Genomic DNA, 16,907 nt, shown 5'->3' on the forward strand with positions numbered 1-16,907 from the left:
GCTCATTAAGAGAATGCTAAGAGTGTGCAAAGCACTCATCACAGCAAAAGGTGGCTACTTTGAAGAACCTAGAATATAAGACATATTTTCAGTTGTTTCACACTTTTTTGTTAAGTATATAATTCCACATGTGTTAATTCATAGTTTTGATGCCTTCAGTGTGAATGTACAATTTTCATAGTCCTGAAAATACAGAAAAATCTTTAAATGAGAAGGCGTGTCCAAACTTTTGTTCAGTACAGTATTTTGGCCAATCTATGCGCTAAGTACATTCTTTTTTACTGAATTTTCTATAGAAATTTTGCAGATGAATATTTCATATATACATTATGTAGCACTTCTTTTTTTCCTTTTTTTCAATTTTCTATGGCAGTAATGCAATTTCAATGTTCTAGAGTACTCACTCTTGGTAAATCATGGAGCAACCTTTATTTTTCAAGTTATATGCCTATATGGTTGGCACCTGTACACAATAGCGTGGATGTGCTGGTCTTTTTCTCACTGTAATGTCAACACGGTCAATTTTGAGACCAAATAAAATGTTATATTTTCTAAAAGCAAAAAAAGTGTTTGGAGTCTGCCATTCTGCTCTCAAATCACAAAGCTCAAACGGAATAGTGCAGACATGATCATCATAATAACCAACACTAATTACTTTACCATCATCCTCTAATGTAGGGTAGCTGCGTACCCCACGCAGGTCATATCTCTCTTCATCTCGTTCCATAGGTATCTGTCCTGCAGAGAATGCTGCGGTCGGTCCCAAGGGTCTAGGTGCCATGAGAGTGCTTCGACCCTTCTTGGAAGGAGAAGATTTCAGTGCTGCAATGATACACAACAGAATAGCTTTTCATTTTCTGTAATTTCGGGCACATACGAGAAAATATCAGAATCTATAAGTGTCTCCTTTGCACATTGTTTGGGCTGAAAATATGTGGGGGGTCGGGCACGCGCATCCCTGCAGCAAAGCATCACGCTGCTAAGCATTGAGACGCCGCAGTTATTTCAACGTTTCAACGGCCGGGAATTAACATCCATCTCCACTCTTCACACAGGTAGAATCTCTGCTCGCTGTCATCTGCTGCCTATGATCCTGCAACAATATCTTTAATGGTAGAATCTCTGCTTGCTGTCATCTGCTGCCTATCATCCTGCAACAATTTGTTTAACCCCTTAGTGACAGAGCCAATTTGGTACTTAATGACCGAGCCAATTTTTACAATTCTGACCAGTGTCACTTTATGAGGTTATAACTCTGGAACGCTTTATCGGATCCCGCTGATTCTGAGATTGTTTTTTCGTGACATGTTGTACTTCAAGTTAGTGGTAACATTTCTTCGATATTACTTGCGATTATTTATGAAAAAAATGGAAATATGGCGAAAATTTTTAAAATTTTGCAATTTTCAAACTTTGTATTTTTATGCCCTTAAATCAGAGAGATATGTCACAAAAAATAGTTAATAAATAACATTTCTCACATGTCTACTTTACATCAGCACAATTTTGGAAACAATTTTTTTTTTTGTTAGGGAGTTATAAGGGTTAAAAGTTGACCAGCAATTTCTCATTTTTACAACACCATGTTTTTTTTAGGGACCACATCACCTTTGAAGTGATTTTGAGGGGTCTATATGATAGAAAATAACCAAGTGTGACACCATTCTAAAAACTGCACCCCTCAAGCTGCTCAAAACCACATTCAAGAAGTTTATTAACCCTTTACGTACTTCACAGGAACTAAAACAATGTGGAAGAAAAAAATTAACATTTTACTTTTTTTTGCAAACATTTTACTTCAGAACCATTTTTTTTAATTTTCACAAGTGTAAAAACAGAAATTTAACCACAAATTTTGTTGTGCAATTTTTCCTGAGTACGCCGATACCCCATATGTGGAGGTAAACCACTGTTTGGGCGCACCGCAGAGCTTGGAAGTGAAGGAGCACCGTTTGACTGTTTCAATGCAGAATTGGCTGGAATTGAGATCGGACGCCATGTCGCGTTTGGAGAGCCCCTAATGTGCCTAAACAGTGGAAACCCCCCACAAGTGACACCATTTTGGAAACTAGACCCCCCAAGGAACTTATCTAGATGTGTGGTGAGCACTTTGAACCCCCAAGTGCTTCACAGAAGTTTATAACGTAGAGCCGTGAAAATAAAAAATCGCATTTGTTTTCACAAAAATGATTTTTTCGCCCACAAATTCTTATTTTCACAAGGGTAACAGGAGAAATTAGACCACAAAAGTTGTTGTGCAATTTCTCCTGAGTACGTCGATACCCCATATGTGGAGGTAAACCACTGTTTGGGCGCACCGCAGAGCTTGGAAGTGAAGGAGCACCGTTTGACTTTTTCAATGCAGAATTGGCTGGAATTGAGATCGGATGCCATGTCGCGTTTGGAGAGTCCCTGATGTGCCTAAACAGTGGAAACCCCCCACAAGTGATACCATTTTGGAAACTAGACCCCCCAAGGAACTTATCTAGATGTGTGGTGAGCACTTTGAACCCCCAAGTGCTTCACAGAAGTTTATAACGTAGAGCCGTGAAAATAAAAAATCTCATTTTTTCTACAAAAATGATCTTTTTGCCCCCAAATTTTTATTTTCACAAGGGTAACGGGAGAAATTAGACCACAAAAGTTGTTGTGCAATTTCTCCTGAGTACGTCGATACCCCATATATGGGGGTAAACCACTGTTTGGGCGCACCGCAGAGCTTGGAAGTGAAGGAGCACCGTTTGACTTTTTCAATGCAGAATTGGCTGGAATTGAGATCGGATGCCATGTCGCGTTTGGAGAGTCCCTGATGTGCCTAAACAGTGGAAACCCCCCACAAGTGATACCATTTTGGAAACTAGACCCCCCAAGGAACTTATCTAGATGTGTGGTGAGCACTTTGAACCCCCAAGTGCTTCACAGAAGTTTATAACGTAGAGCCGTGAAAATAAAAAATCTCATTTTTTCTACAAAAATGATCTTTTTGCCCCCAAATTTTTATTTTCACAAGGGTAACAGGAGAAATTGCAAAACAACTTTTGTGGTCTAATTTCTCCTGAGTACGTCGATACCCCATATATGGGGGTAAACCACTGTTTGGGCGCACCGCAGAGCTTGGAAGAGAAGGAGTGTCGTTTTACTTTTTCAATGTAGAATTGGCTGGAATTGAGATCGGACGCCATGTCACGTTTGGAGAGCCGCTGATGTGCCTAAACAGTAGAGACCCCCCACATATGACACCATTTTGGAAACTAGACCCCTTAAGGAACTTATCTAGATTTGTGGTGAGCACTTTAAACCCCCAGGTGCTTCACAGAAGTTTATAACGTAGAGCCGTGAAAATAAAAAAAATCGCATTTTTTCTACAAAAATGATCTTTTTGCCTCCAAATTTTTATTTTACCAAGGGTAACAGGAGAAAATGGACCCCAGAAGCTGTTGTACAATTTGTCTTGAGTACGCCGACACCCCATATGTGGGGGTAAACCACTGTTTGGGCGCATGGCTGAGCTCGGAAGCAAAGGAGCGCCATTTGACTTTTCAATGCAAAATTGACTGGAATTGAGATCGGACGCCATGTCGCGTTTGGAGAGCCCCTGATATGCCTAAACAGCAGAAACCCCCCAAAAGTGACCCCATTTTGGAAACTAGACCCCCCATGGAACTTATCTAGATGTGTAGTGAGAACTTTGAATGCCCAAGTGCATCACAGAAGTTTATAATGCAGAGTCGTGAAAATAAAAAATATATATTTTTTAACAATAAAGATTTTTTAGCCCCCAAGTTTTTATTTTCACAAGGGTAACAAGAGAAATTGGACCCCAAAAGTTGTTGTCCAATTTGTCCTGAGTATGCTGGTACCCCATATGTGGGGGGTAAACCACTGTTTGGGCGCATGGCAGAGCTCGGAAGGGAAGGAGTGCCATTTTGGAATGCAGACTTTGATAGAATTGTCTGCGGGCGTTATGTTGCCTTTGCAGACCCCTAATGTACCTAAACAGTAGAAACCCCCAACAAGTGACCCCATTTTGGAAAATAGACCCCCCAAGGAACGTATCTAGATATGTGGTGAGAACTTTGAATGCCCAAGTGCTTCACAGAAGTTTATAATGCAGAGTAGTGAAAATAAAAAATATTTTTTTTCCCACAAAAAAGATTTTTTTAGCCCCCAAATTTTTATTTTCACAAGGGTAACAAGAGAAATTGGACCCCAAAAGTTGTTGTCCAATTTGTCCTGAGTATGCTGGTACCCCATATGTGGGGGTAAACCACTGTTTGGGCGCACGGCAGAGCTCGGAAGGGAAGGAGCGCCATTTTGCAATGCAGACTTTGATAGAATTGTCTGCGGGCGTTATGTTGCGTTTGCAGACCCCTAATGTACCTAAACAGTAGAAACCCCCACAAGTGACCAAATTTTGGAAACTAGACCCCCTAAGGAACTTATCTAGATATGTGGTGAGAACTTTGAAAGCTCAAGTGCTTCACAGAAATTTATAATGCAGAGTAGTGAAAATAAAAAAATATATTTTTTTCCAACAAAAAAGATTTTTAGCCCCCAAGTTTTTATTTTCACAAGGGTAACAGGAGAAATTGGACCCCAAAAGTTGTTGTCCAATTTATCCCGAGTACGCTGATGCCCCATATGTGGGGGTAAACCACTGTTTGGGCGCACGGCAGAGCTCAGAAGGGAGGGAGTACCATTTGACTTTTTTAGCGCAAAATTGGCTGTCGTGTTTGGAGACCCCCTGATGTACCTAAACAGTGGAAACCCCCCAATTCTAACTCCAACCCTAACCCCAACACAGCCCTAACCCTAATCTCAACCCGATCCATAATCCTAATCACAACCCTAACGATAATCACAACCCTAACCCCAAAACAGCCCTAATCTCAACCCTAACCATAACCCTAATCAAAACCCTAAATCCAACACACCCCTAACCCTAATCCCAACCCTAACCCTAATCCCAACCCTAATCCCAAACGTAACACTAATCCCAACCCTAATCCAAACCCTAACCCTAATCCCAACTCTAACCCTAACTTTAGCCCCAACCCTAACTTTAGCCCCAACCCTAACCATAACTTTAGCCCCCGTCGTCACAAAAAAAGTTCAATGTAACCTTTTTTTTGTACGTCGCGTCCGCCATTTCCGCGGATGCGTGGCCGTAACTCTGCCCCCTCCTCCCCAGGACATAGACTGGGCAGCGGATGCGTTGAAAAACTGCATCCGCTGCCCACGTTGTGCACAATTTTCACAACGTGCGTCGGTACATCGGGCCGACGCATTGCGACCGCCCCGTACCGACGCAAGTGTGAAAGAAGCCTTAGGCTACTTTCAGACATAGCGCATTTTTGAGCGCTATTTTGCGGGCGCTTTTCAAAAATGCGCAATGTCATTTTCGTCTGCCGGCAAAGTGAATGAGAAATTCACTTTGCCGTTCAGACACACCGCAAAAAAACGCGGCGCTTTTGTCTGCAAACACGCCGGCGTAAAAAGAATTGACATGTCAATTCTTTACGCAGCGGCGTGTCTGCGTATCCCCCTAGGGCCCCATATTACCTTCCACACACAGCGCCTTTGTCCTGGGTGTCGGCGTCTTTGTACGGAGGGGTTGACACCCAGGACCGGACGTGACGTCGGACAGGAAGAGGGAAGCCCCCGCCCCCCAGTGAAGCAGCATGGAGTCCTTCTGTGTGTGTGTGTGTGCGTGTGTGTGCGTGTGTGTGCGTGTGTGTGTCCCCATGCGACGCTAGTGCCACCATTGTGCTAAGTCGCCGTATGGGACTACTACTCCCATCCGGTATTAGGATGGGAGAGTTGTCCCTGTGTCCGGCGACTTAGCACAATTGTAAAGTTACACAAAACACCTACACACAATACACATACATGACACACAGTACATACAACATATAACACAGAGTATATACTCACCAACAGCACACTTGTAGGCGAAGCCCTCGATCCTCCAGGAAAAAATCCAAAAATAATAAACCAAATTCATACTCCCTGTCCGCAGAATCCATAAAACGAGTGTCCCACGCCGATCGGCTGCTCTCCGGCGATACACTGCCAGGAGCGAAGCTCCTAGCAGTGTATCGTGTACTGTTCCGGAGTTCAATGACTCCGGCGTCTCGGTTAACAGCAGTACAGCTGCGTTGAACTTTCCCACGCAGCACTGCCGTTAAGCGAGAGTGCCGGGGTCAATGACCGCCGGTAAACTCGCTCGCGCATGCGCAGTGACACACCGACAGGAACTATGGCTCCTGTCAGTGTGTTGCTGCAGCCGTGGAGAGCAGACATATCTCTGGATGTGTCTGTTCTCCATGGAAAATCTTGATACGTGGCACTTAAATATGTGGCAATTAAATACGTGACACGTGGCACTTTGATACGTGGCACGTGTCTCTTAAATACGTGGCACATGGCACTGAAAGATGTGGCACGTGGCACTTTGATACGTGGCACGTGGCACTTTGATACGTGGCACGTGGCACTGAAATATGTGGAACGTGGCACTTTGATACGTGGCACGTGGCACTTTGATACGTGGCACGTGGCACTTTGATACGTGGCACTGAAATATGTGGCACGTGGCACTTTGATACGTGGCACGTGTCACTTAAATACGTGGCACGTGGCACTGAAATATGTGGCACGTGGCACTTTGATACGTGGCACGTGTCTCTTAAATACGTGGCACTGAAAGATGTGGCACGTGGCACTTTGATACGTGGCACGTGGCACTTTGATACGTGGCACGTGGCACTGAAATATGTGGCACTTTGATACGTGGCACGTGGCACTTTGATACGTGGCACGTGGCACTTTGATACGTGGCACGTGGCACTTTGATACGTGGCACTGAAATATGTGGCACGTGGCACTTTGATACGTGGCACGTGTCACTTAAATACGTGGCACGTGGCACTGAAATATGTGGGACACGTTGCACAAAAAAGTTACATGTAGTTTTTTTTGTGTCGACGGTCCGCCGAAGCACGACGCATCCGTCGCACGACGGATGCGACATGTGGCAATCCGTCGCAATGCGTCGCTAATGCAAGCCAATGGAGAAAAAACGCATCCTGCAAGCACTTTTGCAGGATGCGTTTTTTCTCCAACGACGCATTGCGACGGAAGCCAAAAAACGCTAGTGTGAAAGTAGCCTAACCCTAGCCCTAACCCTAAATTTAGCCCCAACCCTAACCCTAACTCTAACCCTAACCCTAACCCTAATTTTAGCCCCAACTTGTCTTCTCCTGCCGGCCGGCAGATGGCAGCAGATGGCGGGCGCACTGCGCATGCGCCCGCCATGATGAAAAAGCCGGCCGGCAGGAGAAGACAGAAGAGGACCCAGGGACCCCGGGTGAGTATGATAGGGTCCCCGAATCCCCCTATTTCTCTGTCCTCTGATGTGCGATCACATCAGAGGACAGAGAAATAACTGATCGCTTTTTTTTTTTTTTTTTTTTTTTTGCGGTCGCCGGTAAACTGTTAATTACCGGCGATCGCAAAGCAGGGGTCGGTGCAAATCGACCCCGATCATGTTCTTTGGGGTCTCGGCTACCCCCGGCAGCCGAGACCCCAAAGAACATCCGGGTGCCGGGCGTACTGCGCGTGCGCCCGCCATTTTTTCCCGGAAAAAAGATGGCGGCGCCCATGGGGAGACACGAGGAGCACCGGGGGAGGTAGGTAAGTATTGGGGGGCTATTGGGGGCCATCGGGGACCACATTTCTCTGTCCTCCGATGTGCGATCACATCGGAGGACAGAGAAATTAAACGGCAAATCGCGTTTTGTTTTTTTTTGTTGCGACCGCCGGTAAACGGTTAATTACCGGCGATCGCAACTCGGGGGTCGGTAAAAACCCCCCGAATCATGTTCTCTGGGGTCTCGGCTACCCTCGGCAACCGAGACCCCAGAGAAAATCCGACTCTGGGGGGCGCTATTCACTTTTTCCACAGCGCCGTTAATTAACGGCGCTGTGGTTTAAGTACCCTTAGCGGCCGCCGTTAAAAGGCGTATCGGCGGTCGTTAAGGGGTTAATGTTAGAATCTCCGCTTGCTGTCATCTGCTGCCTATCATCCTGCAACAATTTCTTTAATGTGCCTGCTGAATGTTTGCTAAATTTATTTGTTGCATTGTATTAAATACTTACTGCTGTATATCCATGCTGCGGTCACAGGAGATACTAGCTTGTGCAAGGTGTTCGAGCATATGGTTGTAGTCAGGCCCAGTGCCTTTGATCATGTAACCTCCCCCCTGGGGTGTTGGCCAATTGTGAATTTATCCAAAATAAAATCCCACAATCCCTCTCACCTGATCCTTTACTCAGTCCTATAAATTTAGTAGCATCTTAAGGGGTGCATGCGTGTGGGGTCAGGCACGCGCATCCATGCAGCAAAGCATCTCGCAGCTAAGCATTGCTGAATAAGCACTTCTTATTACTTGGATCTAGCTTTTGTACTAAACCATCTTACTCCTTCACCATGTTTACATATGCCATTAGTGTTTGCTCCACTAATCCTCTCTCTCCTTCACTATCCACAAACACCAGCACCCTCTAACCAAATAATCATCTCCCCTTCCCTCTTTCCTCCCCACCTGACCTCCTCTGCTGAGCTGCCCCTCAACCTCAAATCTGTCCTAATAAAACAAGCCAGCTACTCTCCTCTCACCTGCTCTCCCTTTCTCGCTTCTCCTCACTGCTGGCGACATATCTCCCAACCCTGGACCCCCACAGCTCATATCTCCCATTACTACCCCCTCCTACCGCCCCCTATCTAATATGAACTACCACAATCTTTCCAACATAAAACTCATGCCCCTGAAGCCCACCCCCTTGCTCCCTCTCTGGAGCACTCTGGAATGCCCACTCAATCTGCAATAAGCTTCATGTGATTCATGACTTTTTCTCTCTCACAAGCTTGCCTTCCTCGGCCTCACAGAAACATGGCTAACACCCTCTGACACTGCCTCTTCTGCTGCGCTGTGTTACGGCGGCCTCCAATTCACCCACACCCCTCACCCCCGGCAAAAGACATGGTGGAGGAGTGGGTCTTCTCCTTTCTTCAAACTGCACCTTTAACCCAATCCCACCTCTAACCTCCCTTATCCTCCCCATTTTTGAAGTCCACTCTGTCCACATCTACTCTCCCTCCAACCTCCAAGTGGCCATCATATACCGACCTACGGGCCCAGCCACTGCCTTTATTGACCAATTCTCCACCTGGCTTCTTCACTTTCTCTCTGTTGACATTCCCACCATTATCATGGGTGACTTCAACATCCACACTGATACCCTTCAGTCAACAGCCTCCAAAAACTTCTGTCCCTTACTTCATCTTTTGGACTTACCCAGTGGTCCTCCGTAGCTACCCACACAGACAGACATACACTAGACCTGGTCTTCACCCATCTCTGCTCTCTATCTTCACCACGTCTCCTCTACCTCTATCCGACCACCATCTGCTCACCTTCTCATCCCCATCCTCCTCACCGGTCACCCATGTCCAGCAACATGCGCACCCCCGCAGAAACCTTGCTCACTTAGACACCCACAAACTCTGACTCTACCCTACCACTGGCATCCATATCCTCACTTCACGACCCAAACAGTGCCGCTGCTTTCTACAATGCCACTCTCACATCAGCTATTGATACGGTTGCCCCTCTCGTTCATGGCAGAGTGCGACGTATCAATAGACAACCCTGGCACAATAACACTACTAAAAAGCTCCGGCAAGTGTCCAGGGTTGCAGAGCGGCATTGGAGGAAAACACATTCGCAAGACATCTTCACTGCATTCAAACAGGCAACATTCGCTTTTAAATCTGCTCTCACCTCTGCTAAACAGGCCTACTTCACAACCCTTGTATCTTCCCTATCCTATAACCCCAAGCAGTTATTAAAAACCTTTAACTCCCTCCTCCGCCCCCCACTGCCCCCTCCAACCTCCCTCATCTCTGCTGAGGACTGTGCCACACACTTTAAAAATAAGATCGACCAACAAGGCAAGTCTTCATGGTTCAAGCACCACAACCCCTTTGTATACCAGACCAATGCCCAAACCCCATAACCTCCCTATACAACATCACTGAAGGGGGGCTTAATTGTCTCCTCTCCAAATCGCATCTCACCACCTGTGCACTTGACCCCATCCCATCCCATCCCACCTCCACCCCAACCTCCCCATCACTCTTATCCCATCCCTAACCCACCTCTTCAACCTATCACTAACTTCTGGCACCTTCCCTTCTGCTTTCAAACATGCCACAATCACGCCTATCCTTAAAAAGCCAATCCTCAATCCAACAGCTATGTCCAGCTATTGAACTATATCGCTGCTCCCATTCGGTTCCAAACTCCTGGAGCAGCACGTCCACGCTGAACTTTCCTCCCACCTCTCATCTAAAGGTACCTTCACATTAAGCGACGCTGCAGCGATAGCGACAACGATGCCGATCGCTGCAGCGTCGCTGTTTGATCGCTGGAGAGCTGTTACACAGACCGCTCTCCAGCGACCAACGATGCCGAGGTCCCCGGGTAACCAGGGTAAACATCGGGTTGCTAAGCGCAGGGCCGCGCTTAGTAACCCGATGTTTACCCTGGTTACCATCCTAAAAGTAAAAAAAACAAACAGTACATACTCACCTGCGCGTCCCCCAGCGTCCGCTTCCCTGCACTGTGTCAGCGCCGGCCCTAACAGCAGAGCGGTGACGTCACCGCTGTGCTTTTACTTTCACTTTAGGGCCGGCACTCAGTCAGAGCAGGAAGCAGACGGCAGGGGACGCGCAGGTGAGTATGTACTGTTTGTTTTTTTTACTTTTACGCTGGTAACCAGGGTAAACATCGGGTTACTAAGTGCGGCCCTGCGCTTAGTAACCCGATATTTACCCTGGTTACCAGCGTAAAACATCGCTGGTATCGTTGCTTTTGGTGTCAAACCTGACGATAAACGCCGATCTGACGACCAAATAAAGTTCTGAACTTTATTCAATGACCAGCGATATCACAGCAGGATCCTGATCGCTGCTGCGTGTCAAACTAAACGATATCGCTAGCCAGGATGCTGCAACGTCACGGATCGCTAGCGATATAGTTTAGTGTGAAGGTACCTTAACTTGCTCTTTGACAATCTACAATCTGGTTTCCGCCCCATCACTCACTGTCACTGAGACAGCCCTGACCAAAATCACTAACGACCTACTTACAGCCAAAGCTAACGGACAATACTCTGTACTCCGCCTTCTAGATTTGTCCTCTGCTTTCGACACAGTTGACCACTACCTCCTACTACAGATCCTCTCCTCCTTTGGCATCAAAGACCTCACCCTATCCTGGATCTCCTCATACCTTTCCAACTGCACATTCAGCGTCTCCCACTCCCATACTACCTCCTCATCCCACCCTCTCTCTGGAGTCCCCCAAGGCTCCGTTCTAGGACCCCTACTCTTCTCAATCTATACACTTGGCCTGGGACAACTCAAAGTCTCATGGATTCCAGTACTACCTTTATGCTGATGATACTCAGATCTACCTTCCTGGCCCAGACATCACCTCTCTACTGACCAGAATCCCGGAGTGTCTATCAGCGATATCCTCCTTCTCCTCTTGCTTCCTCAAACTCAATGTGGACAAATCTGAACTCATCATCTTTCCTCCATCTCATAGATCTTCTTTACCTGACCTATCTATCGCAATTAACGACATCACGCTTTCCCCCGTACTAGAATTCCGCTGCCTCGGAGTAACCCTTGACTCTGCCCTGTCCTTCAAACCGCACATCCAAGCTCTTTCCACCTCCTGTCGCCTCCAGCTCAAAAATATCTCCAGAATCTGTCCTTTCCTCAACCGTCAATCTACTAAAATGCTTGTACATGCCCTCATCATCTCCCGCCTTGACTACTGCAACATCCTATTCTGTGGCCTCCCTGCTAACACCCTTGCACCTCTCCAGTCAATCCTTAACTATGCTGCCCTACTAATTCCTCTCTCTCCTCGCTACTCCTCCGCTTCCCCCCTCTGCAAATCTCTTCACTGGCTCCCATTCCCTCGGCGTATCCAGCTCAAATTCAAATTACTAATACTAACCTAAAAAAGCCATCCAAAACCTGTCTCCTCCATATATCTCTGAACCAATCTCCAGATATCTTCCCTCACGTAATTTCCGGTTCTCCCAAGACCTCATTCTCCCCTCCACACTTATTCTCTCCTCACCCAACCGCCCCCAAGACTTCTGCCGAATATCCCCCATCCTCTGGAATTCTTTGCCCCAACACGTCTGACTATCAACCATATTCGGATCCTTCAGACGGAACCTGAAAACCCACCTCTTCAGGAAAGCCTACAGCCTGCACTGACCCCGCAGCCTCCTCACTACTACTGAAGCTACCGCCTCACCAACAACGGAGCTCCTGCAACCCTCAACCTATTGCCCGCAAGGGCAGGGTCCTCACCCCACTATCAGTCTGTAATTGTTAGTTTGCTTACTGTAAGTGATATCTGTAATTTGTATGTAACCCCTCCTCATGTACAGCACCATGGAAACAATGGTGCTATATAAATAAATAATAATAATAACATATGGTCATAGTCTAATTACTCATCACATGCAAGCATGGCCAGCAGTCAGGGAAATGGTAATGTGACAGAAGCACAGGAGTGTGGGGGGCTTGAGGATATGACAGTCAACACCAGTTTAGTGCAAGACCATGATCTATTACTACTGTACTAGTTACAGCCATTCACAACCTCCAATTCAAGGAAACTTAACTGTAGAATTGCTAGGGAGGTCACTATTGACTGACAAGGCTATGTTTACAGATTGCATTTTTGCTGCATTTTTATGCAAAAAAAAAAAAACTGGCTGTTAGCAGCACCAGCAAAAACTTAAGATTTCAGAAATCACATGAACACTTTTTTTTGTCCTGACTGAATTGGAAAACTACTATGTTATTGAAAACTGCAGCATGTCCATTCTTTCAGCGTTACTTACGCATAGAAAGCAATAAGTGCAAAAAAATGCAGCTAAAACGCAGCTATCAGTTTTCCAGGGTTTTTGGTTAAAGAAAAACGCAGGTATAGAAAGATGTGGAAGCCCAAGTATTTATGGTTTTCCCAAGTTTAAATTTTAACCCCTTCATAACCTTTGACTTATACACACGTGGTCAAAATTGTTGGTACACCTCGTTTAAAGGAACGAAAAAACCAACAATGGTCACAGAAGTAATTTGAATATGACAAAAGTAATAAATAAAAAATCTATTAAAATGAACAAATGAAAGTCAGACATTGCTTTTCAACCATCCTTCCACTGAATTAAAAAAAAAAAAAAACCTCATGAAATAGGCCTGGACAGAAATTATGGTACCCTTAACTTAATACTTTGTTGCACAACGTTTTGAGGCAATCACTGCAATCAAACAATTCATGTAACTGTCAATGAGACTTCTGCACAGGTTCTTTGGTCAACTTCTCAAGAGCAAACTGCTCCAGTTGTCTCGTGTTTGAAGGTTGCCTTTTCCAGACGGCATGTTTCAGCTCTTTCCAAAGATACTCAATAGGATTTAGGTCATTGCTCATAGAAGGCTACTTCAGAATAGTCCAATGTTTTCCTCTTAGCCATTCTTGGGTCATTATCTTGTTGTAAGACCCATGACCTGTGACTGAGACCAAGCTTTCTAACACTGGGCAGCACATTTCTCTCTAGAATCCCTTGATAGTCTTGAGATTTTCATTGTACTCTGCACAGATTCTAGACACCCTGTGCCAGATGCAGTAAAGCAGCCCCAGAATATAACAGAGCCTGCTCCATGTTTCACAGTAGGGACAGTGTTCTTTTGTTGATGTGCTTCATTTTTTCGTCTGTAAACATAAAGCTGATGTGCCCTGCCAAAAAGTTCCATTTTGTCTCATCTGTCCATAGGATATTCTCCCAGAATCTTTGTGGCTTGTCAACATGTAGTTTGGCAAATTCCAGTATGGCTTTTTTATGATTTTTTTTTAAACAATGGTTTTCTCCTTGGACGTCTCCCTCCACTTTGGCTCATACAACGACGGATGGTGCGATCCAACACTGATGTCTATTGAGCTTCAAGTTCACCATTAATCTGCTTCAAAGTTTTTTTGGGCTCTTTTGTTACCATTCGTATTATCTGTCTCTGATTTGTCATCAATTTTCCTCCTGTGGCCACATCCTGGGGAGGTTGGCTACAGTTCCATGGATCTTAAATTTCTGAATAATATGTGCAACTGTAGTCACAGGAACATCAAGCTGCTTGGAGATGTTCTTATAACTTTTACCTTTAACATGTTCGTCTATAATTTTCTTTCTAATCTCCTGAGACAACTCTTTCCTTCACTTCCTCTGCTCCATGTGGAGTGTGATACACACCATGTCAACAAGCAGCACAGTGAGTATTTGTAGCCCTATATACAGGCCCACTCATTGATTCCAAGATTGTAGACACCTGTGATGCTAGTTAGTGGATACACCTTGATTTAACATGTCCCTTTTGTCACATTATTTACAGGGGTACCATCACTTCTGTCCAGGCCTATTTCACGAGTTTTATTTATTTATTTTTTATTCTGTGGAAGCATGGTTGAAAAGCCATGTGTGACTATCATTTGTTCGTTTTCATATATTTTTTTATTTATTACTTCTTTTGTCTGATTCAAGTTATTTCTGTGACCATTGTGGGTTTTTCTGTCATTAAATGACGGGTACCAACAATTTTAACTATGTGTGCAGGTACATCAAAGATAGTGTACCTGCCTTTGATGCAGGATCCAACGCTGAGCCTGCAACTTACCCTGCACTATTCAAGTGTCTAACAGCCGCGAGTGGATCAGAGATCCACCTGCAGCTATTTACTTAAATGCCGCTGTCAATCACTGACAAGTGCCAAGTTCTGCCCATCTGCGCCACTGTAGCGCAATTGTGGGGCACCAATGGGTTGTCTTGACTGCTGGATGTCTGCAGAAGACCCTCATGCCGGTCATGGTTAATCTCCCTAATCCCTTAAGGACCTCTGATACGTCTTTTAACGGCGGAAGTTAAGGGTACTTATTCCTCAGTGCCACTTTATAACGGCGATGAGAAATAAGGTTATAGCACCACCCAACGTAGGAAAATCTACAGGGCCTCGGCTACAGGGGTTGCTGAGATCCCAGAGAACATGATTGGGGTCAGTTTTTACCGACCCGTGTTGCGATCACCGTTATTCACGGAATGACGTCGACCACGAAAAAAAAAAAAAAAGTCTGATATCTTATTTATTTCACTCTCCTCTGATACAATCTAGCACATCAGAGGAGAGAGAATGGGGTCCCCCGAACCCCCCCAATACGGCCCTCGGCATCTTCTTCTGGGAAAAAAATGGCGGGCGCACGCGCAGTGTGCCCGCTGAAATCTGCAACAAGAGGAGATTTCTCTTATTGGTTCATTTTGATCACTGTGATGGACCCTATCAAAGTGATCAAAATAAAAAAAAATTGTAAATCAAATCCCCCTTTATCACCCCCTTAGTTAGGTAAAAATAATAAAATAAATGGATTTTTTTCCATTAGGGTTATGGTTGGGGTTACAGCTAAGGTAAGGCTTGGGGTTAGAGTTGTGATTAGGGCTGTGTTGGAGGGTTGGAGTTAGAATTGGGGGGTTTGAACTGTTTAGGCACTTCAGGGGGTCTCCAAGCGCGACAAGACGCCCGCCATTGATTCCAGACAATTTTTAGCTCAAACAAGTCAAACGGTGCTCCCTCCCTTCTGAGCCCTGCCATGCGCCCAAATAGTGGCTTTCCCCCACATACTGGGCATCACCATACTGAGGAGAAATTGCACAACAAATTTTGTGGTCCATTTTCTCCTGATACCCTTGTGAAAATAAAAAAAGTTTGGTCCCAAAGTACGTTTTTTGTGAAAAAAGTAAAAAATCATTTTTTACTTCCACATTGCTTTAGTTCTTGTGAAGCACCTGAAGGGTTAAAATGAATGTGGTTTTAAGAGGTGCAGATTTTAGAATGGTGTCACTTTTGGGTATTTTCTGTCATACTGACCCCCCAAACTAACTTTAACTGTGAAGTGGTCCCTAAAAAAATGGTTTTGTAAATTTGGTTGGAAAAATTAGAAGTCGCTGGTCAACTTTTAACCCTTATAACGCCCTAACAAAAAAAATGGTTTCCAACATTGTGCTGATGTAAAGTAGACATATGGGAAATGTTATGTATTAACTATTTTGTGCAATATGAAAAAGTATAAGTTTGAAAATAACACATTTTTCACAATTTTTGCCAAATTTCCGTTTTTGTCCCATAAATAAATCATATCGAAGAAATTTTACTACTAACGTTTAGTGCAAAACGTCACGATAAAACAATCTCAAAATCAGTGGAATCCGTTGAAGCGTTCCAGAGCTATAACCTCAAAGTGACAGTGGTCAGAATTGTAAAAATTGGCTTGGTCACCAAGTACTAAATCGGCTGTCACTAAGAGGTTAATCTATGTATAGCACAGGCGATTGGATGTTCATAGCCAAGTTCAAATCACCCCACTTTTGCCCCAATGAAAAAAAAATTAGATCATTCCATGTCAAGTGATCGAAATCTTAATAGTTTTCCTGATATCTTAGGATATGGTCTTCGTTTTTTCAAAAGCTACTTTTATTAAAAAATAAGTTTTTTTAATAAAAATATAAAGAATTTTTATTTATTTTTCTTTTCTTTAGATTTCTAAAGTTTTGAAGAAAACTGAAATTTGGGCTTGTATAACTACATTTTTTATCCTATCTCGGTTTAGAATTAAGATAGAGACGGCAAAGGCACCATTTTGTTCAGAATTGTACAGGCTTTAATTTGATATGTCACAACACTGTTGATATTTTGTTTTGGAGGGTTCAAATTCTAT

General features: G+C 44.7%; 1 protein-coding gene across 8 annotated transcripts in view; it reads right to left on the minus strand.

Moving 5' to 3' along the window:
• Window positions 1–16,907, minus strand: part of PIP5K1C (phosphatidylinositol-4-phosphate 5-kinase type 1 gamma) — a 291,197-nt gene that overhangs the window by 131,422 nt on the left and 142,868 nt on the right. For all 8 annotated transcript variants that reach the window (XM_077253750.1, XM_077253725.1, XM_077253742.1 and 5 more), the window contains one exon: window positions 661–822. In XM_077253750.1, the coding sequence (XP_077109865.1) occupies window positions 661–822 (162 nt within the window). The remainder of the gene's footprint in view (window positions 1–660; window positions 823–16,907) is intronic.

The sequence above is a fragment of the Ranitomeya variabilis genome, chromosome 1, assembly GCF_051348905.1.
Source record: "Ranitomeya variabilis isolate aRanVar5 chromosome 1, aRanVar5.hap1, whole genome shotgun sequence".
Taxonomy (NCBI): domain Eukaryota; kingdom Metazoa; phylum Chordata; class Amphibia; order Anura; family Dendrobatidae; genus Ranitomeya; species Ranitomeya variabilis.